This window comes from Hemitrygon akajei, chromosome 11, assembly GCF_048418815.1.
Source record: "Hemitrygon akajei chromosome 11, sHemAka1.3, whole genome shotgun sequence".
Taxonomy (NCBI): domain Eukaryota; kingdom Metazoa; phylum Chordata; class Chondrichthyes; order Myliobatiformes; family Dasyatidae; genus Hemitrygon; species Hemitrygon akajei.
In genome coordinates, this window is record NC_133134.1 from 84,769,125 (window position 1) to 84,791,780 (window position 22,656).

At 49.1% G+C, this 22,656-nt stretch overlaps 1 protein-coding gene across 1 annotated transcript; it reads left to right on the plus strand.

Annotated features, from left to right (window-relative positions):
- The first annotated feature begins 950 nt into the window (after nucleotides 1–950).
- Nucleotides 951–12,906, plus strand: krtcap2 (keratinocyte associated protein 2). Its single transcript, XM_073061273.1, has 5 exons — nucleotides 951–1,078; nucleotides 5,150–5,304; nucleotides 9,888–9,951; nucleotides 11,277–11,343; nucleotides 12,648–12,906. Exons 1-5 carry the CDS (start codon nucleotides 1,075–1,077, stop codon nucleotides 12,760–12,762), a joined length of 405 nt encoding a protein of 134 aa, XP_072917374.1. The 5' UTR covers nucleotides 951–1,074; the 3' UTR covers nucleotides 12,763–12,906.
- Nucleotides 12,907–22,656: the final 9,750 nt, after the last annotated feature.

Here is a 22,656-nt window from a genome sequence, read left to right on the forward strand (position 1 = left end):
AGTGCAAAAGGTTTAGGTGGGGCAGAATTGTTAGCTGTGTACAGGATGGATTTCTGACACAGTATGTGGACAGAACAACTAAAGGAGAGGTCCTACTGGGTAATGAACCACGTGAAATGACAGATCTCTCAGTGGGCACTTCGCAGTCAAAGACAACTCCCTGACCTTTAGCTTTGCAACGGACAAGGATAAAGACAGACGATATGGAGAAGGGATTTAATTGGGGATAGGCTAATTACAATGGTATCTGCATGGGACCTGGACAGATTTGTCCCATCGAGGCAGGGAAAGGATGGGAATGGGACGTGGAATTAAAATGTGTGGCCACTGGACCTATCAGAATGGGAATGGCACATTTTAATTCCACGTCCCATTCCCATTCTGATATGTCTATCCATGGCTTCCTCTACTGTCAAGATGAATCCACACTCAGGTTGGAGGAACACCACCTTATATACCAGCCTCCAACCTGATGGCATGAACATTGACTTCTCTAACTTCCGTTAATGCCCCTCCTCCCCTTCTTACCCCATCCCTGACATATTTAGTTGTTTGCCTGTTCTCCATCTCCCTCTGGTGCGTCCTTCCTCCTTTCTTTCTCCCGAGGCCTCCCGTCCCATTATCCTTTCCTTTCTCCGGCTCTGTATCACTTTCCCAATCATCTTTCCAGCTCTTAGGTTCATCCCATCCCCCTCCAGTCTTCTATCTTTTCGCATTCCCCCTCCCCCCCACTACTTTCTAATCTCTTAGTATCTCTCTTTTCAGTTAGTCCTGACGAAGGGTCTCGGCCGGAAACGTCGACAGTGCTTCTCCCTATAGATGCTGCCTGGCCTGCTGCGTTCCACCAGCATTTCGTGTGTGTTAATCGGACAATAAGTAGGCTTTGCCCTCATCAAAATGGTCGCCGCTGCCTGCGCCTGCGCACTCCTCAACAGGCGGGTCCCATGCAATCCGCGCATGCGCCTATCGTAGAGCCGAGAGTGGCCGCCAAAGACGAAGCGCGACGTGGCGCGGGAGGTCACGTGGGGGTCGTGCTCAAGCCCCGCCCCCCCGGGTAGAGTCGTGACCGAGGCAATGGGTGAGTGGGGTTGAGGGACGGAGGGCAGGAGGGAAGCATTGTGTCGGAGGCTCGGGGTCTGGGCTGCTCCGAGTGCCCGGACTGAGGGGGTTGAGCGAACCGATAACAGGGCTGAACCAGACGTGGGGGGGGGGGGGAGGCTAACTAAGGGGCGACAAATTATAAACATAATTCACAATGCCAGCACGTCAGGCAAAATCTGTGGTGGGGGATCTATGCCGTTTCAGGCCGAGACCCTTCATCAGGACAGGAAAGGAAGGGGGGAAATCCAGAATAGGAAGGTGGGGTGGGGGAGGGGAGGGGAGGGAGGGAGGTAATAGGTGAGACTAACTTTTCCTCCCTACAATGACCACCTCACTGGTGCTGCTTCCTACGCCCATTCTGAGCTCGTCAATGTCATCAAATTTGCCGCCGACTTCCATCCCGCAGTCAAATTCACTTGCTCCATTTCTGACACTTCCTCCCTAAGTTCTGTAGATACTTCAGCAGCACATAAAATACTGATGGAATTCAACAGATCAGGCAACATCATTGGAGGGGAACGGACAGTTAGTTGATGGTTCAGGCTGAGACCCTTCCAGAATAAGAAGGTGCGGGCGGGACAGGTCTCTAATCCCCTTACTCGATCTCTCTGTCTCCATACTGACATCTTTTGCAAACCTACTGACTCTCACAGCTATCTTAAATAAACCTCCCATTGCCATCGATGCTGCTCTCACCTGTGCTCCTCCATCTGACCCTTACCTCACCTTCCTGTTGCCATAAAAGGGAAAAGGATGACCTTGTCCTTACCTACCACTCCACAAGCCTCTGAACCCAGCACGTCATTCCCCAACAGGATCACATCTTTCTCTTCCTGACCCCACTCCTCTGCTTTCCACGGGGATCGGTCTCTACGTGACTGCTTTGTCCACTCATCCCTCTCTTTGGTTCCCTGCAAGCCTGACAACTTCTACAGCTGCCTCTACGCCCCACTACCATTCAGGGCCCCAAACAGTCCTTACAGGTAAGGTAACACCTCTTGAGCCTGCTGGGTTCATCTATTGTATCTGATGCAGATCGGGGGACCGCTTTGGTGAGCACCTTGGCCCTTTTTGTTTGTACGTGGCCTCCTCCACCACCACGTTGAAGCCACTCGGATTGGAGGAGCAACAATTCTCACTGCCAAGCTCCTTCCTGGTTTTCCTCCTCCTCTTTCTTCCATGGTTCATTGTCCTGTTAGATTTCTTCAGCCCTCCATTCTCTCATCTATCCACTCCCAGTTTCTTTCTTCAATCCACAGCTCTACCCTCACCTGCTAGCTTGTACTTCTTCGCCCTCTCCCTACCTTACTCTGGCTTCTGCCCCCTTCCTTTCCTGTCCTAATGAAAGGTCTCGACCTGAAATGTCAACTGTTTATTACCCTCCACTGATGCTGCCGCCTGACCTGCTGAGTTTCTCCAGCATTTTGTGGGCAAGAAGCAGGGTGAGGTCCAGACTTGGAACTTCTAGGTTGAAGGAGACCAGAGCCATGAATTGGGGTAGATCGAGGGTGACGGGAACACTAAGAGGTGGGGAGGTGGAGCCATGACCTTACTGAACAAGGCAGGCATGAGGGCAGATTCTGGAATCAAGAGTAACGAATATGATCATATCTGTACTTCTCATTGCCTTGGTAAAGTGGTCAGCATAACCAAAGATTCTACGTCAGACATCTCTCTTCTCTCTCCCCCCTGCCCCGGATTGGCAGAAGCCTGAGAGCACACACCATCAAGACAGCCTCATCCCCGCTGTTAAGAACACTATTGAAAGGTTCCCTAGTACAATAAAATAGATTCTTAGCACTCCTGATGAATGGTCTCAGCACACAAAAATGCTGGAGGAACTCAGCAAGTCAGGCAGCATCTATGGAGAGGAATAAACAGTCAAGGCTGAGAGATAGTGCCATTTACACCAGAGATTCTGCAGACGCTGGAAATGCAGAACAACACAGACAAAATGCTGGAGCAACTCAGCAGGTCATTTCTAAATAGTATTGCTACTGTAACTGTTTACTATCCAAATACCAAATGTGTACATCAGGTGTGTGAGGATTTCAAAATATGTCTTGCAACTGTCTAGCTGGTGCCAAGCCGGCATGAGACGTTTCCTGCGAAAGCATCTCCCTGCTCTCTCGGTTTTAAAAAAAAATTATTCGCTGCTTCACTTGGCAGTAAAGATAATCGTTGTGTACATTTTTGTTAGGCGTGGAGTTTGGCACCGCACGCCGTGTGCCAGCAAAGTTTTTGCGTGTGTTACCTCAGGCACCCTGACAGGACGCAGTGCTACAAAGATTTCCCTAGGCGACACTGTCCAAACCCACCACCTGGGTTTTTGTCACACATTCTGAAATGCACTCAGTGGCCACTTTATTAGGTACAACAGTACACCTGCTCATTAATGCAAATATCTAATCAGCATAAAAGCATACAGACATAGTCAAGAAGTTCAGTTGTTTGTAAGACCGAACATCAGAATGGGGAAGAAATGTGATCTAAGTGATTTTGACCATGGAATGATTGTAAATCTAGCCAGCTCCATCTTGGGTACTAGCCTACAAAGTACCCCGGACATCTTTAGGGAGCAGTGTCTCAGAAAGGCAGCATCCATTATTAAGGACCTCCAGCACCCAGGGCATGCCCTTCTCTCACTGTTACCATCAGATAGGAGGTACAGGAGCCTGACGGCACACAGTCAGCAATTCAGGAACAGCTTCCCCTCTGCCATCCGATTCCTAAATGCACATTGAGGTTTTGGGCACTATCTCACTGTTTTTAATATGCAGTATTTCTGTTTTCACATTTTTAAAAATCTTTTCAATATACGTATACTGTAATTGATTTGCTATTTATTTATTTATCTATCTATCTATCTATCTGTTTATTTATTTATTCATTCATTCTTCCCTTCTATATATCGCATTGAACTGCTGCTGCTAAGTTGACAAATTACACGTCACATAATAAACCTGATTCTGGTGCCAGGCGGGGTGGTTTGATTATCTCAGAAACTGAAGGTCTCCTGGAGTTTTCATGCACAACAGTCTCTAGATGGTACAGAGAATGGTGTGGGAAAACGGAAAAAATTCCAGCGATTGGCAGATGTGTGGGTGGAAATGCCTTGTTAGAGAGGTCGGAGGAGAATGGCCAGACTGGTTCCAGTTGACAAGAAGGCAACAGTAACTCAAATATCCACGTGATACAACAGTGGTTTGCAGAAGATTGCACACCACATTGAACCTTGACATGGATGGGACACAGCAGCAGAAGACCACAGCGTGTTCCACTCTTGTACCTAATAAAGTGGCCACTGAATGTATGTTGCCTTTCCTTCATTGTTACTGGGTTAAGGTCCCGGAACTGCCTCCCTAAACACCTACACCACACCTCAAGGACCTCGCCAGATCAAGAAGACAAGTCACCACCACCTTCATAAGGGCAGCTAGGAGTGGGAAATTAAACACTCACATCCCTTGTATGAATCAAAGATCGTCTCTGTCTTAAATGATATGAAATTTGTTTTGCAACAGTAGTCCGATCATAAAGTTTCTATAAACAACAAAAATAAGGTGTAATGAGGTAATGTCTATGGACCATTCAGAAATCTGGTGGTCAAGCTTCCTGAGTTGTTGAGGTGGATCTTCAGGCTCTCATATCTCTTTCCTGCCGATAGTAACAAGAAGAGAGCAATTACCAGGTGGTGAGGGTCTTTAATGATGGATGCTGCTCTCTTGAGTCACTGCCTCTCAAAGATGTCCTCGATGGAGGGGAGGGCTGTGCCTGTGGTGGCGCTGACTGAGCCTACAACTCTCTGCAGCCTCCTGAGATCCTGAGCATCGGAGCCTCCCCACCAGGTGTCGATGCGACCAGTCAGAATGCTCTCCACTGTACATCTGTAGATATTCACTAGAGTCTTTGCTGACATTCAAGTCCTAATGAAATAGAGTTTCTGGCATGCCTTCTTTAGGATTGCATTGATGTGTTGGGTAGATTTTTGATGTGCAGCCTATAGTTACCATGGGTTTGCTAACAGTGTTTCTTTGTTGTGTTCCAGCGGTCAGCACTAAGTCCTCGCTTGTGCTCTCATCCCTCCTCACCCTCCTGCTCTTTGCCGGGATGCAGATGTATAGTCGGCAGCTGGCTTCTTCTGAGTGGCTGACCATATTGGGCGGATTCCTGGGGTCGGTCCTCTTCATCTTCTCCCTGACTGTATCCTTTTACCGGACCCCTACTTCCCGTTGGAATTAGTCATGGTGCCGAACGCCTCGAAGGAATTGAACAGCAGGATACAACGTAATCTGGAGCAAACCACCGGATCAACTCAGCAAGCCAGGCAGCAGTTGTGGAGGCAGAGGAGTGGTTGACGATTAGGATCGAGAGTAGTTTATTGTTGTGCGCACAAGTACGGTGAGGTACAGGTACAATGAAAAACTCGCAGCAGCATCACAGGCATGTGGGTGCCATAAAACAGTCTGTGCAAGACAGGATATTAGTGCAAAAAGCATAATCAGAGAGAAGTCCATGCTAGTGCAAGAGGTGGTCAGTAATGTTCTGTTGCTGGGGTAGTGATCAGGGCTCTGCCGGTTGGTTCAAGAACTAGATGGTTGAAGGCAAGTAGCGGTTCCTGAACCCATTGATATAGGACTTCAGACTTCTGTACCTCCTGCCCAGGGGATTAAAGATTGCTTTATTTGTCACACAGGCGTGGAAACATGCAATGAAATGTGTTGTTTGTGTCAATTGCCAACAGAAGTCTGAGGATGTGCTGGGGCAGGAGGAGTGTTGCCAAGCCTCTGGCACTGACATAGCATACCCACGGTTTACTAATCCTAACCCGTACGCTTTTGGAATATGGGGGGACACTGGAGCACCTGGGGGAAACCCGTGCGGTTACAGGGAGAATGTACAGACTCCTTACAGACAGCGGCGGGAATGGAACCCTGATCAGTGACACTGTAAAGCGTTGTGCTAATCACTATGCTACCATGCCTCCCTATAAAGGTGGGTGGGATAAAGAGTTGAGAGGGAAGGGGGTGAAGCAGGGTCTGGTAGGTGATGGGTGGAACCAGCTGGGGAGGAGTGGAATTGATAGCTGATAGGGAAAAATGGATAATAAAGGCCCATCACCTTCTCCTCGTCTCACCTGGATCCACTTATCACCCGTTCCATCTCGCCGCTCCTTCCCACCTCACTAGATTGGATCTCTTCTCCCGACCTTCTCAGTACTGATGCAAGGGTTGGATATTTACCTGATGTCAGTTGCCAGTATCCCCTAAGTCCATCAGTCCACCTCCCCGCCCCATCTGGTTCTTCTGTGGATCTGCCTTTCATACCCCATTCCTAAAGGCACGTGGTTCTCTGAGAATACAATGTCACAAGTTGAAGAAGTTGTTATTTGGAATTCTGGCCTTCATCAGTCAAGGCACTGAGAACAGAAGTTGGGACATACATACAAGATGTTGGTGAAACCGCTCCTGGAGCATTGTATTCAGTTTTGGATGGGTAAGCTTTTATTAAGCTGGGAAGAGTGCAGCGATTTATAAGGATGCTTCCAAGACTGGAGGGGCTGGTTATAGGGAGAGGTTGGACAGGCTGGGACTGTATCCCTTGGTGTATTGGAGACTGAGGGGTGAACTTATAGAGGTGGGTAAAAATCATGAGGGGCAGAGAGAGTGGATGCACAGTCTTTATCTCGGGCTTGAGGAATTGAGAACTAGAGGGCACAGGTTTCAGATGAGAGGGGAGTCCACCCTTAACACCTCACTGGATGAGTTCTCCATGTTTTAAGAAAAACTTGGACAGGTACATGGATGAGAGGGGTTTGGAGGGATATGGGCCAGGTGCAGGTTAGTGGGACTAGGCAGAAAAATGGTTCCGTACAGCCAAGAAGGGCCAAAAGGCCTGTTTCTGTGCTGTAATGTTCTATGGTTCTATGGGAGAGATTTAGTAGGAACCTGAGGGGCAACTTCTTCACCCTGTATATGGGACGAGCTGCTAGAGGAAGTGGTTGAGGCAGGGACATGAACAATATTTAAAAGACACTTGTGGGCCAATTGCAGGCAAATGGGACTGGCTTAGCCCATTGGGACTAGGAATCATGGCTGGCATGGACTAGTTGGCCTGAAGTGTGTGTTTTCTTGTTCTTGTTATAAATGCTGAGATGAGGAAGTGGAAGGGTGGGATGGGACATTTGCAAATGACACAAAGTTTGGTGGTGCTATGGATAGTGTGAATAGAGCTTGGCAGATGGAGTCCAATCTGGAAGAGAATGAAGTGATGCAGTTTGTAGGATTGAAACTGAAGGCAAGGTGTAAGATTGTGGCAAGATTCTTGGCATTATGGAGCAACAGAGAGATTTTAGTGTCCAGGTCTATACAGTAACTTGTAAAAGTATTCAGTCTCCAAGCCTTTGTTCACATAATGAGTATTGCATAGAAAACCTACAGCACAATACAGGCCCTTCGGCCCACAAAGCTGTGTTAAACATGTCCCTACCTTAGAACTACCTAGGCTTACCCATAGCCCTCTATTTTTCTAAGCTCCATGTAGCCATCCAGGAGTCTCTTAAAAGACCCTATCGTTACAACCAGGGATTTTCATCAAGATAACTGAAAATTTTTATTTGTGAATCACATGTTCCCTTTTTCACAGCAGAGTCCAAAACAATAGGGAAAATTATAAAGCATGTAAAAACTAAAGATTCAGAAACTGAAATGTCAGCAGTTCAAGAGTATTCATCCCCATTTGCTCACTGCTTGGTTGAACCACCTCTCAGCTATTGCAGCCAGTGGTCTTTTGGGATAAGTCTCTTTATTAGTTTTGCAAATTGGTGCAAGATTTGTCCATTCCTCCTTGCAAAATTGCTCAAGCTGTGCCAGGTTAGTCGGGGGAGCAGCAGTGGGCAGCAATCTTGAGGTCTTGTCAGAGATGTTTAATCAGGTTAAGGTCAGGACTCTTGACTGGGCCACTCAAAGACATTAATTTTCTTCATTTGAGGCCATTCCATGGTTGCTCTGGCAGGGTGCTTTGGGTCGTTATTCTGCTGAAAGTCAAACTTCCTCCCCAGTTTAAGCTTTCTGGACGAGGCTAGTAGGTTTTTATCCAGGATCTCTCTGTATTTAGCAGTATTCATCTTCCCATCAATCCAGGCCAGATTTCTAGTCCCTGCTGCTGAAAAGCATCCCCATAGCGTGATGCTTCCTCCACCATACTCTTCAGTAGGGATGGTGTTACCTTGCTGAAGCGTAGTATGAGATTTATGCCAAATGTACTGCTTAGTGTTGAGGCCAAAAAGTTCTATTTTAGTCTCATCTGACTATAAGATCTTCTTCCACATCTTCTCAGTATTTTCTAAGTGATGCTTTGCAAAATCTTTGCGAGCAAGGATATGTTGTTTTTTAGCCAGGGCTGCTTCCTTGCCACTCTTCTATAAATGCCCTTTCTGTGCAAGGCCTGAGAGATTGTAGAACCATGAACTTCATGTCCAGTTGCAGCCGCTGACTTGTGCAGCTCACCCAATGATTTTTGGCATGTTAGAATAGTAGCTTCTCTTACAAGTGCAATTCCTCTCCGGTGACTAAGTTTCGAGGGGCAGCCTGACCTTGGCATTGTGGCTGTGGTTTCATATTTTTCACGCTGGAATGCACTAAGCTGCGAGGAGTATTCAGTGCCTTTGAGATGGTCTTGTTCACTCACCCAGATCTGTGCATCATTTCCTGACTTGTTTTGAATGCTCTTTTGTCTTCATTTCGGCTTGGTCTGCTGAAAATCTACTATACATTGGACCTTACAGAGAGAGGGGGTACTTATTCTTATGAATTCATTGAAAACAAGTGATCCTCCAATTCTCTACACCAGCAAATTGGGCAAGTTGGTAAGGTGATATACAGTATTGCACCTGAGGAAAGTTAGCATAGGAATTACAAACAAAATGAATGCCTTTCCAGCCTCACAATTGTGGTTTTTAATTTTTAGTAAATTGTTGACAGGTTTTCATATGACTTGACATGATACAAAATGTGTGTAGATGAATTCAAAAATCCTACTGCAATATACTTTAAATTTAGAAAATGAGACAGTAAAACAGTTGTGGGGGCTGAATACATTTTCAAGGCACTGTATATTCCTTGAAGTTGCTGGGCAAGTTGATAGGGTTGTTAAGAAAGCAACACACACAAAATGCTGGTGGAACGCAGCAGGCAAGGCAGCATCTATAGGGAGTACAGTTGACGTTTCGGGCCGAGACCCTTCGTCAGGACTAACTGAAAGAAGAGATTTGTAAGTCACTTTTGTGTGTGTGGCTTGAATTTCCAGCATCCTCGTGTCTGCTTTATTAAGAAAGCGTTTGGTGTGTTTGTCGGGCGATTGAGTTCATGAGCCGCGAGGTAATCCATAAAACGCGGATTAGACCACGCCTAGAGTATTGTGTTCATCTCTGGTTGCCACATGATAGGCAGGATGTAGGAGCTTTAGAGAGGGTGCAGAGGAAATTTACCCGAATGCTGTCTGGATTAGAGAGCATATCCTATGAGGATAGGTTGTGCGAGTTTTCTCTTTGGAGCGATGAAGGATGAGAGGTGTATAGATTATGAGAGACACAGAGTTGACAGTGAGCACATTGGCTTGCCTGCTCTGCTGATGACTGGTGTTCCCATCCACATCCAGGCAAGGGCAGTGGGGTGTTGAGTACTGCAGTGTTAGGAGTGGGTGGGGAGGTGCCGTTGCCAGGTTGGGGGGTTTGTTGGGTGAGTGGGACAACTCGGCACAGCATACCCTTAACTCCACTGACACAGGCCTTCAACAACTTGGAGAGTGTGGTGTTTGGCAAAGGATTCCAGGCAAAGATATTCCCTGAAAGTAAGTCCCGGTCTCGCGGTTGCTAGTGGGGGGTGTGGGATTGCTACAAGGTACTGCAGGAGAGCTGGTGTCAGACTCGCTCCTTGTACCCTGTGGGCTGAGAGATACCTGTGGCAGTGACCATGGGATGGATGCAGTATTTAAATGGAAGCACAAGGAGTGTGTCAATGTTGAAGGGAGGGATGGGTTGGTCTTAGGGAGTGTATTGGTATCTACGCATCATCTTGGGGAACGTGTCAGTATCTACGGGGTTCCCTGAGAGAGTGTTGATATTTACAAGTAGTCCCATAGAGTGTGTCAGTAATTACAGGGGGTCCTGGGGAGAGTGTTGGTTTTTACAGGGGTTCCCGGAGAGTGTGTTGGTATTTACGAGGGGTCCCGGGGAGTTTGTATTTACAAGGGGTCTCAGGGACCGTGTTGGTTTTTACAGGAGGTCTCAGGGAGTGTGTTGGTATTTACAGGGGGTCCTAGGGGTGTGTCAGTATTTACGGGGGGTCCCAGGGAGCGTGTTGGTGTTTATAGGGGGTCACGGGGAGTGTGTCGGTTTTTACAGGGGGTCCTGGAGGTGTGTCAGTATTTACGGGGGGTTCTGGGGAGCGTGTTGGTGTTTATAGGGGGTCACGGAGAGTGTGTCGGTATTTACAGGGGGGTCCCGGGGAGTTTGTTTGTATTTACAAGGGGTCTCGGGGACCGTGTTGGTTTTTACAGGAGGTCTCAGGGAGTGTGTTGGTATTTACAGGGGGTCCTAGGGGTGTGTCAGTATTTACGGGGGGTCCCAGGGAGCGTGTTGGTGTTTATAGGGGGTCACGGGGAGTGTGTCGGTTTTTACAGGGGGTCCTGGAGGTGTGTCAGTATTTACGGGGGGTTCTGGGGAGCGTGTTGGTGTTTATAGGGGGTCACGGAGAGTGTGTCGGTATTTACAGGGGGGTCCCGGGGAGTTTGTTTGTATTTACAAGGGGTCTCGGGGACCGTGTTGGTTTTTACAGGAGGTCTCAGGGAGTGTGTCGGTATTTACAGGGGGTCCTGGGGGTGTGTCAGTATTTACAGGGGGGTCCTGGGGAGCGTGTCGGTGTTTATAGGGGGTCTCGGGGAGTGTGTCACTATTTACAGGGGGTCCTGGGGGTGTGTCAGTATTTACAGGGGGTCCCGGGGAAAGTGTTGGTATTTACAGGGGCCTCAGTGTATCAGCAGTATTTACAGGGGGTCTCAGAGAGGGTGTTTAGTGTTTACATTTTCTTTGAGGTCAGTGGTTTACTATGAGTCTTGTCTGCAGTGCTGCTACCATCCACAAACCTTACTCTGACCTTCTACCCCCCCCACCTCAGTCACGCTGTGCCTGCTGCTGTCCCTGTTCGCCTCCGCGCTGATCCACAGAGTCTGCGTCACCACCTGGTAAGTGCATCCGTGTGCTAATCCTTGATGACAGAAATCACTGGGAGGAGCTGGTGCCTCCCACCTAGTACATCTGCAGCTAAGACATCAATTGTCTTGATGGATTAACGAGACGGATAGAATTTGACCCTCAGGTGTACTCTAACACTAGTGTCTTGTACCTTTGTTGGAAAATGACCAGTGATAATAGGGTCCTTCTAACCAACCCTGTTTCAATCACCAGGAGTGACAACTGCTCTAACCCACCAATCAGATCATTCCTTTGGATCACACAGCACAGGAACAAGTCCTATGGCCTGAATGTCTGTGCCAGACCTGTTCGGAGTTTAATTCCAGCTCCTTCTGTGTGAATGTGTGGGTTTCCTCCCACAGTCCAAAGATGTGCTGGTCATTGTAAGTTGTCCTGTGGTTAGGCTAGGGTTGCTGTGCCGTGCGGCGTGTTGTTCCTGAAGAGCCTGTTCCATGTTGTATCTCCAAATAACCAAATTGATAAACCAGTCCTTTCTGCTGACAGAATGTCCATATCCCTCCATTCCCTGTACACTCATGTGCCTAAGAGCCTCTATCATAACCCTCCACCACCACCCCTGGCAGTGCATTTCAGACTCAAAAAGAAACAGGCATTGCCCTGTGCGTCTCCTTTCAACTTACCCTACTCGGACGGTGAGGGCCCTTCATGATGGATGCTACCTTCTTGAGGCATTGCCTCTTGAAGATGTCCTCGATGATGGGGAGGGTTGTGCCCCTGATGGAGCTGGCTGTCTATAACCCTCCGCAGCCTCTTGCGATCCTCTGCATCGGAGCCTCCACACCAGGCAGCGATAGAACTAGTCAGAATGCTCCCCACTGCACACGTGTAGAATCTACCAAATCTTCTCAAACTCCTAATGAAGTGTGCCTTCCTTGTGTTGGGCCCAGGGTTGATACTGTGAGATGACTGATGCCTCTCGACTTCCCCTTCCTGAAGTACGCACTCATTTCCTTGGTGTTGCTGATGTAGAGTGAGGTTGTTGCTGCGACCAGCCAATCTATCTCACCAGTGTACACCTCCAGAGAGTTGTCTCGAGGTGGGGTTGGTGGCGGGGCAGTTGGACCCAATGGCTGCCCCGCACTACTGCAGCCAGCTGAACGGTGGTCTGTGCATCTGCTCCTGTATCACACCACCCTCCTCCCGACTCATGGGATCTTACAGTGTAAGAAAAAAGACAGCAAGACCACAGAGACCTGGGGTTGGGCGCGGGGTGGAGCACAGTCAGGATTCATGGCCCTTGTGGTTGACCTCACTCTCTCCGTCCTTCCCACAGCTTCATCTTTTCCATGTTGGGTCTGTACTACCTGAATCGGCTATCGGCGGCCCTCTACCAGGTGGCCCCCCCACCCCCACTCGCCACCAAAGCACCCAAGAAGAAGAAGAACTGAGCCTGCGCCCTGACCTGGTGCTGGGGAGTGGGAGCAGGGTGGGGGAGGGAAGGGGGCGCAGGAACACATCGTTCCTTCCAAGACCCTGGTTGGTCCCCGCTGTTACTGTCCTTGCTGGAATAAAGAACGGTTTAATTTGTCTCAGAGAGTTGGTGAGATGCTTAATTAGGGTGGGGTCTGTGGGGTTTGGAGGCCATTCCTGCCACTCAGTGGAGGCAGAAAGGGAGGGGTCACATTGTCCCCTCCCCTTCCCCCTCTCTCCCACCCTGACTTCATCCTCCCTCTCTCTCTCTCTCCCGTTTTTGCCTCTCCAGAATTTGCTCAATGAGAGACAGCGAGGGGTGCGGGAACTGGAGGGATGGTGGGGTGGGTAGGGAGTATAGGGGACAAGCAATGGTGTAAGGGTTTGGAAGGTGTGTGATGGGGAGGGGGTGGAGCCATGGGGATGGGGAGCAGGTCTGGATGGGAAGGGGTGTAGATCAGGACAGAGATGAGTGTAGGAGCTGGGGAGGCCCTTGGGGAGTGGGGAGGAGATGATAGGGCAAACATGAGGAAATCTGCAGATGCTGGAAATTCAAGCAACACACACAAAATGCTGGTGGAACACAGCAGGCCAGGCAGCATCTATAGGGAGAAGCACTGTCGACGTTTCGGGCCGAGACCCTTCGTCAGGATTAACTGAAAGGAAAGATACTAAGAGATTTCCTTTCAGTTAGTTCTGACGAAGGGTCTCGGCCCGAAACGTCGACAGTGCTTCTCCCTATAGATGCTGCCTGGCCTGCTGTGTTCCACCAGCATTTTGTAGGAGATGATAGGGATGGGAGGGTGTTACACAGACAGGGAGGGGTGAGACCACAGAGGGATTGGAACTCGTGGCTGAGAATGTGAAAGTGGAGGTGTTTCACCGGCACTCAACGTAGATCAGGAGCACTAGGCAGTCAGGGTGGGAAAGAAGGTGGGGGTGTGGAACAGCAGAGGGCGTGTGGAACTCTGCGGCAGGGGAACAGTGAGGGCAGTGGTACAGTTCCAGTTCCACAAAGATGCGGCAGGATCTTACAGAGGGTGCAGATCCCCAGGGAGAGATGCAGAGGGTGCGAGGCTGGCTACCGGCCGGCAAGTGCTCAACAGTGCTGGCACGGTCAGTGTCAGCTGCAGGGGTTGGGAATTGTCATCCTGCTCAGCGACACCAGGGTGCACTGAAATTCCTTGCTCGCGTGAAGCAAACAGGCCAGGCAGCAATAGGTTCATGAACATTCATGCAACAACTGAACCATACAGAGACTGGCCGAGGCTGCGCTGACAGCAGTAACAGGGAGGGGGTAGTGTTCAAAGTCTGCAGATGTGAGAGAGGGGACGCTTCAGTAATCTGATAACAGTGAAGCAGAACCTGTTCTTGGGTTTAGGGAGGATGTTTCTCCTGGCTGACCGGGGAGCACCGTCACAGAATAAAGGGTCGGGCATTGAGGGCATAGATGGGGAGAAAGCTATTCACAGGGGTTGAATAGCTTGGAATGAATCTCTAGAATATTCTCCCCCTAGAAGCTCCGTCACTGAGGATATTCAAGATTATACTTTGGGGTGATGCAGAACCACTGCCTCACACTCCCAGGGTCGCAGGTTTGATTCCGACCTCCAGCCCTGTGTGTGTGTGGAGTCTGCATGTTCTCCCTGTGACTGTGTGGGCTACTCCCCAAGTGCTCCAGTTCCTCCCACATCCAAACGACATGTGGAGTGGCTGGGGGCCGGTGAGTTAATCACAGTGTGGGAAACTTAAGTGTTGAAGAGATGAGAGAAAAGGTGCAGGAGTTATAGAGGAACAAGACCAATGGGACTGCACTGCTTGTGGATTGAATAACCTCTGTGTCATGATAAGAGAATGTTGCTTGAACTGCAAGAAGTCATGGAGTTAGACAGCAGATACAAGCCCTTTGAACTGACTCATCCATGCTGCCATCTGAGCTGGGCTGCATTGCCTGTTGACCTTTCGCCAAATGTCTTTCCAATGTTAATGTACCTGCCTCATCCAGCAGTTTGTGCTGTTTACCCACTGCCTTCTGTGTGGAAGAAGTTGCCCCTCAGGTCCTATTAACTCTTCCCATCTCATCTTAAACCTGTGCCCTCCAATTCTGATTTCCTAAACATGGGGAAAAACTGTGCAATCACACTATCCATGCCTCCTCGTGATTTTATAACCTCCGTAAGTCTCTGACACTCCAAGCAATATAGCTCCAGCCTATCCAACCTCCCCCTATAACTCAGACAAAGTCCTAACATCTTCATAAATCTTTCCAGTTTAATGGCATCGTTCCTACAGCAGGTGAGCAAAGCTGCACACAATACTCCAAATGCAGCCTCACCAACATCTTACACAACTGCAACGTAACATCCCCACTCCTCCACTCTGTGCCCTGGCTGACGAAGGCCAGTGTGTCAAATGTCTTCACTGCCCTGAAGTTTTAGTAGTTGTGCTTGAGCTTTTGTGGCTACTGTAGACTTGGTCACTGTTCAGAGGGGAGGCAGTCTGGGGTTTGGAATCGCCCATTTTGTCATCAAAAGCTTTGACAAACTTCTATACATACACAGTGGAGAGCATCATAACTGGTTGTCTCAAGGTCTGGTATGGAAACACCAATACCCTGGAATGGAAGTGGACACAGCCCAGTCCATCATAGGCAACACCCTCCCTACCACTGAGTGTGTTTACGTGGAGTGCTGCTACAGGAAAGCAGTATCCCTCATCAAAGACCTCCACCATCCATCCAGGCCATCATATAGAAGCCTTGGGTCCCACCCAACCAGGTACAGTTATTACCCTACAACCATGAGACTCCTGAACCGACACGGATAACTTCATTCACCACTACTCTAAACTGATTTTACCACATACTTTCAACTCATGTTCTCTTTATTATTAATTACACAGTCTGTCTTCTTTGATTTGGGTTCTGGGGCTGCTTTAAGCTGCCGGGCCAGCAGAGGGCAGCTGCACCCCATCAAGAACTCAGGCCAAGGTCGAAATCATTCATCATTCAAAGTAAAGTTTATCATCAGAGTCCATACACATAATTAAATACAACCCTGAGATTCTTTTTCTGTGGACATACTTAGCAAGTCTATAAGACTTAGCTAAACATCAGGAGCTGTAAACTAAACGAACTTCAAATGTGGATATAAATAAATAGCAATAAATGACAAGCATGAAGTAACAGTACAGTATATCAGAGTCCTTAAATGAGTGTAGCAAACCCCTTTTTGAAGAGCTTGATGGTTGAGGGGTAGTAACTGTTCTTGAGACTCGGCCCATCAAGGTTGCTCATTTTGGTGAGAAATCTATTGGTTCAAGGTGCATCTTGCATTCAAATCAGGTCAATGAGGCGCTGTTGCCTTTCAAAACCATGAGGCATAGGAGCAGAATTGGGCCAACTGGCCCATCAAATCTGTTCTACCATTTCATCATGGCTAATCCATTTCCTTCTCAGCCCCATCCCCTGCCTTCTCCCCATATCCTTTCACACCCTGACTAACCAACACGACATCAACCTCCACCTTAAATGCACCCAGTGACCTGGTCTTCACAGCCAACTGTGGCAAAAAATTCCTCAGGTTCTCCACCCTCCGGCTAAAGAAATTCCTCCTCATTTCTGTTCCAAATGGACGTCCCTCTATTTTGAGGCTGTCTCTTCTGATCCTAGACTCTCCCACCAAATGAAACATCCTCTTCACATCTGCTCTATCTAGGCCTTTCAGCATTCGATAGGTTTCAATGAGATCCCCCCCTCATTCTTCTAAATTCCATTGAGTACAGGTCCATATCACTGCTCATGGTAACCACTTCATTCCCGTGAACCCCCAGTGTCAGCACATATTTCTTAAGTAAGGGGTTTAAAGCTGTTCATGAGGCCTCACCATGCCTTATACAGCCTCAGCATTACATCCTCGCTTTTAATTCTAATCCTCTTGAAACAAATGCTGTCATTGCATTTGACTTCAACCTGCAAATTAACCTTTAGGGAATCCCACATGAGAACTCTTAAATCCCTTTGCACTTTGGATTTTTGAATTTTCTCCCCATTTAGAAAATAGCCTATGCTTTCATTCCCTCTGCCGAAGTGCATGACCCTCCTTTAGAACCCTGGGTGTAGTCCATCAGGTCCGGGTGACCTAAGCACCTTCTCCCTAGTAACTGCTCAGTTCTCAGTTCTGCCCCTTGACACCTTGAGCTTCCACAGTGAAGACTGATGCAAAATACTTATCCAGTTCGTTCGCCATTTCATCGTCCCCATCACTACCTCTCCAGCGTAATTTTCCAGCTGCCCGATATCTACTCTCGCCTCTCTTTTACACTTCATATTTTGCAACTGGTGTGTGGTTACACTAATTGGAAATAATTGGTTTATTGTTTGTGTACCAGGATACAGTGAAAAGCTTTTGTGTACTATCCAGGCAGATCAGAATCAGGTTTAATATCACCAGCATATGTTGGGGAATTTGTTGTCTTACAGCAGCAGTACAGTGCAATACATGGTAATAAGAATTATAAATTACAGTAAGTTTATATAAAAATAAATAGGGCAAACAGAGAGGGAAATATACTGAGGTGGTGTTCATGTATTCATCGTCTATTCAGAAATCTGATGGCAGAGGGGAAGAAGCTGTTCCTGAATGGGTGGTGGGTATCCTTAATGACAGATGCCGCCTTTTTGAGACATCACCTCCTAAAGGTGTCCTCGATGCTGGGGAGGCTGGTGCCCATGATGGAGCTGGCTGAGTTTGCAACTTTCTGCAGCTTTCTCTGATTCTGTGCAGTGGCCCCTCCAGACCAGACAGTGATGCAGTCAGTCAGAATGCTCTATGGTCCATCTGTAGAAAACTGCGAGTGTCTTTGGTGACATACCACGTTTCCTCAAACTCCAAATGAAGTACAGCTGCTGTTATGCCTTCTTTGTCATTGCATCAATATGTTGGACCCAGGATAGATCCTCAGAGATGTTGACACCCAAGAACTTGAAACTGCTCACCCCTTCCACTTCCCTCTAGATGGCCTGGTGTGCATTCTGTCATCTTACCCTTCCTGAAGTCCAGAATCAATTCCTTGGTCTTACTGACTTTGAGTGTGCAAGGTTGTTGCAGCAGCAACACTCAACCAGCTGATCTATCTCACTCCTGTGCGCCTCCTTGTTGCCACGTCAAATTCTGCCAACAGTAGTTGTGTCATCAGTGAAATTGCAAATGGCATTTGAGCTGTACCCAGCCACACGGTTGTGGGTGCAGAGTAGAACAGTGGGCATTCCGTTCATTGAGGGGTTGAAAAAGAGAGCAGAATGAAGACTATGGTGTTAGTTAAATTGCAGTGCAGACAGACAGATAAAGATCAAGAGCCACAGCAAGTAGATTGGGCATCGTAGACAAAAGATTTGCCTCTGCTGTGGACCATTCCAAGCCATGAGGTTTGGCCATGGCGTTAGCAACCCCATCCCTTAAAGAGCCAGAACTACAGAAGCTCCAAAGACCTCATGGCTGGGAGAGGAAGGATCCTCGAAAATGGGCTACACCTGGGGACAACTTGAAAGACTCTGGTGAGCTGCTGTCGATGACCTATGCCCCAGTAGGGGTGGTGGGTTTAAAGAAGAGAAAAAGACGGGAGATTCTGCGGATGCTGAAAATCTTGTGCAACGCACACAAAATGCTGGAGGAGCTCATCAGTGGAGGGGAATAGACAGTCAATGTTTGTTCATGTTTTAGTGTATGAGTGGTTGTTCAAGAGTCTGATAGGGTAGAAGCTGTCCTTGAACCTTATGCTACCTAATTCCGAGGTGTTATGTCTTCTGCCTGATGAGAGAAGGTCTGGGGTGTGAGGGGTCTTGGATTCTGCTGGCTGCTTTACTGAGGCAGTGGGAAGTGTAGACAGAGTCCATGGAGGGGAGGCTGGTTTCGGTGACGTGCTGATCTGTGTCCGCAGCTCTCCGCAGTTCCGTGTGGTCTCGGACAGAGCAGTTACCATAACAAGCCGTGATAGGATGGTGCATCAATAAACACTTTGAATGTGCCTCATATAGGGCGCGGAGGTAAGGATTATCTGTAGTATTCACCCCCACGGCTGGGAATAATTCCTAAGGGCACATCTTCTCCCGGTTTCTCTCCCTAAACACTGATACATGGGAGGGGAAGGAGAACTGGGCTTTGACAGAGAACTCTGGGAGGCTGGTTTGGAATCACACCTCATCCAGGACATTGTCCTGCAGATGAGCGTCTGGATAGGGAGGAGACTGCGGGAACGTTGGGCCCGAGCAGGGATCCGAGAATCGTCTGCCGATCAAACTGTCTGAAATTTCAACAAACGCATTGCTTTATTGAAAAAGAGAATCTACAGGAGTCACAACCAGTTACACAAAGAGCGCTATATAACGCAAGAGAGGCTTTGACTGGGGAGAGTGTTGCGGAACACCCGCTCTCTCTTCACTCCGTTCTTTATTTCTTCTCTCCCACGTCGCCTCCTTACCACCTCTTCTTTCTTATCTTGCTCTTCCCGTTCCCTCTCTCTCCGCCTGCTCCCCTTGCTCCCCTCTCCTCGTTACCCTCCTGTCATTTACCCTTTCCTCGTTTCTCCCTTCTCCCTTATCTCTCCCCTTCTGCCACACCTCTTCCCTCTCCCCCCCCCCCCCATCTCCTCCACAGCAGCCAGATGTTGGTCCCATGACGTTTCCAGGCAACCGGGATGTCTCCCGGCAACCGGCAGGAAGCCAGGCATAAATCGGTGCTGACAGCGAAGGTGCTGCGTTGACGGGGAACCTCTGAGTCATCGGCCGATGGTCCAGCTCCGCTCGTAAACACCCGTCAGCCCGGCTCCCGGCTTCCTGCTCAGATCGCTGCGCTCGGACAGTGACTTGCTGCCCTTATCTCGACACAACATTTACGGGAAAAGAATCTCAAAACAATAGGAAAAACATGTAGCCAAACAGGAACCTGCGCCAACAGTCAGCAGGTCCTCGGGGAAGAGGCTCTTGTAGAGTCACACAGCACGGAGAGAGAGGCTTCGGCCCAACTTATCCATGTAACCCAGTGAACTAGTCCCATCTTTGACACCCTCTAAACCACGCACTAATCCAGATGCCTTTTAAATGTTGTGAACGTGCCCTACTCAACCACAAATACCCGTGACGCATTCCAATTACGCACCAACCTCTCTGTGCGAAGCAGCTGCCCTTTTAAGTCTCTCATCCGATCTGAAACTTATTATTTTTAGTAAACCCCCCCCCCCCCGGGAAAAGACTGTGAGCTTTCGCCCTGTCAACGCCCCTCATGATCTTACACACGGCTGTCAGGTCACCCTTCAATCCACGTTCCAGACAATAAAGTCCTTGACTACGCAACCGCTCTCTGCAATTCAGCGAAGTCCGGGCCGCATCTTGGTGAATCTTTCCCGCACTTCTTCCAGTTTACTAACATTTTTCCTATAACAGGGTGACAATACGCCAAGCGTGGCCTCACTGACATATAACTGCACCATAATATCCCAACTCCTGCACTCGTCCTGACTGATGAAGAAGGTCACCACCCTGTCCGCCTGTGGTGGTGTTTCCAGCGAACTATCGACTTGTACTCAGGTCTCTGTTCTGAACACTTCACGGGGTCAAGTCCATACCTCATTGTTTATCTGAATTGAAAGTCACTTGCCAATCCTCAGCTATCTTCCACATGCCTTGAATGTTCATATTTAAATTGTTTACACCTCAGCCACGTCACTACACACAAACCTTTATCCAGTTTTTTAGAGGTGTTGGCCCTCCCGACTCGACCTGCTGACCCGCACGGCTTTGGAATTTGGGAGGAAACCCACATGATTGACAGGGAGAACATACAAACTCCTTAGTGCCGGAATTGAACTCTGAACTCAGAAACACCCCGCGCTGTAACAGTGTCACTCTACCTGCTACACCACCCATAGCCTTGACCCTCTGCTCTTTACCACTATGAATCCAATCCACTGTCTTCCCCGGATCCCGTGTGATTTGACTTCAGACTAGCCTGCCCTGAGGGACCTTCTTGATACACATCTCCCCATGCACAAAGCCATTCTGAATCAGACCCAGTCTCTCCAGACGTTGGTAGATCCTGTCCCTTGGAATCCTCTCCAGTAATTTACCCACTGTAGGTTCCTGGGTTTTATTCTTCAAAGTTCAAGATAAGTTTATTACCAAACTACCTACATGTAATCCCATACATTCCTGAGATTTGTTTTCTTGTGGGAATCCCATAACCATCATAGAATCAATTAAACCTGCACTCAACAACCAGTGTGCAAAAGACAACAAACCATGCAAATACTAAATAATTAATAGGAAATAATAAGCAATAAATATGGAGAGCATGAGATGGAGTCCTTGAAAGTGAGTCCATAGGTTGTGGGAACTGTTCAAGTGAAGTTATTCCTTCTGGTTCAATAACCTGATGGTTGAGGGGTAATAACCTGGTGGTGTGAGTCCTGAGGCTCCTGTACCATCTTCCTGATGGTAGCAGTGAGAAGAGAGCGTGTCGTGGGAGGTGAGGGTTCCTGATGGTAGCAGTGAGAAGAGAGCGTGGCCTGGGAGGTTGGGGTTCCTGATGGTAGCAGTGAGAAGAGAGCGTGTCGTGGGAGGTGGGGGTTCCTGATGGTAGCAGTGAGAAGAGAGCGTGTCGTGGGTGGTGGGGGTTCCTGATGGTAGCAGTGAGAAGAGAGCGTGGCCTGGGAGGTTGGGGTTCCTGATGGTAGCAGTGAGAAGAGAGCGTGTCGTGGGTGGTGGGGGTTCCTGATGGTAGCAGTGAGAAGAGAGTGTGGCCTGGGAGGTGGGGGTTCCTGATGGTAGCAGTGAGAAGAGAGCGTGGCCTGGGTGGTGGGGGTTCCTGATGGTAGCAGTGAGAAGAGAGCGTGGCCTGGGAGGTTGGGGTTCCTGATGGTAGCAGTGAGAAGAGAGCGTGTCGTGGGAGGTGGGGGTTCCTGATGGTAGCAGTGAGAAGAGAGCGTGGCCTGGGAGGTGGGGATTCCTGATGGTAGCAGTGAGAAGAGAGCGTGTCGTGGGAGGTGGGGGTTCCTGATGGTAGCAGTGAGAAGAGAGCGTGGCCTGGGAGGTTGGGGTTCCTGATGGTAGCAGTGAGAAGAGAGCGTGTCGTGGGAGGTGGGGGTTCCTGATGGTAGCAGTGAGAAGAGAGTGTGGCCTGGGAGGTGGGGGTTCCTGGTGGTAGCAGTGAGAAGAGAGTGTGGCCTGGGAGGTGGGGGTTCCTGATGGCAGCAGTGAAAAGAGAGCGTGGCCTGGGAGGTGGGGGTTCCTGATGGTAGCAGTGAGAAGAGAGTGTGGCCTGGGAGGTGGGGGTTCCTGATGGTAGCAGTGAGAAGAGAGTGTGGCCTGGGAGGTGGGGGTTCCTGATGGCAGCAGTGAGAAGAGAGCGTGGCCTGGGAGGTGGGGGTTCCTGATGGTAGCAGTGAGAAGAGAGCGTGGCCTGGGAGGTGGGGGTTCCTGATGGCAGCAGTGAGAAGAGAGCGTGGCCTGGGAGGTGGGGGTTCCTGATGGTAGCAGTGAGAAGAGAGCGTGGCCTGGGAGGTGGGGGTTCCTGATGGTAGCAGTGAGAAGAGAGCGTGGTCTGGGAAGTGGGGGTTCCTGATGGTAGCAGTGAGAAGAGAGCGTGGTCTGGGAGGTGGGGGTTCCTGATGGCAGCAGTGAGAAGAGAGCGTGGCCTGGGAGGTGGGGGTTCCTGATGGTAGCAGTGAGAAGAGAGTGTGGTCTGGGAGGTGGGGGTTCCTGATGGTAGCAGTGAGAAGAGAGCGTGGCCTGGGAGGTGGGGATTCCTGATGGTAGCAGTGAGAAGAGAGTGTGGCCTGGGAGGTGGGGGTTCCTGATGGTAGCAGTGAGAAGAGAGTGT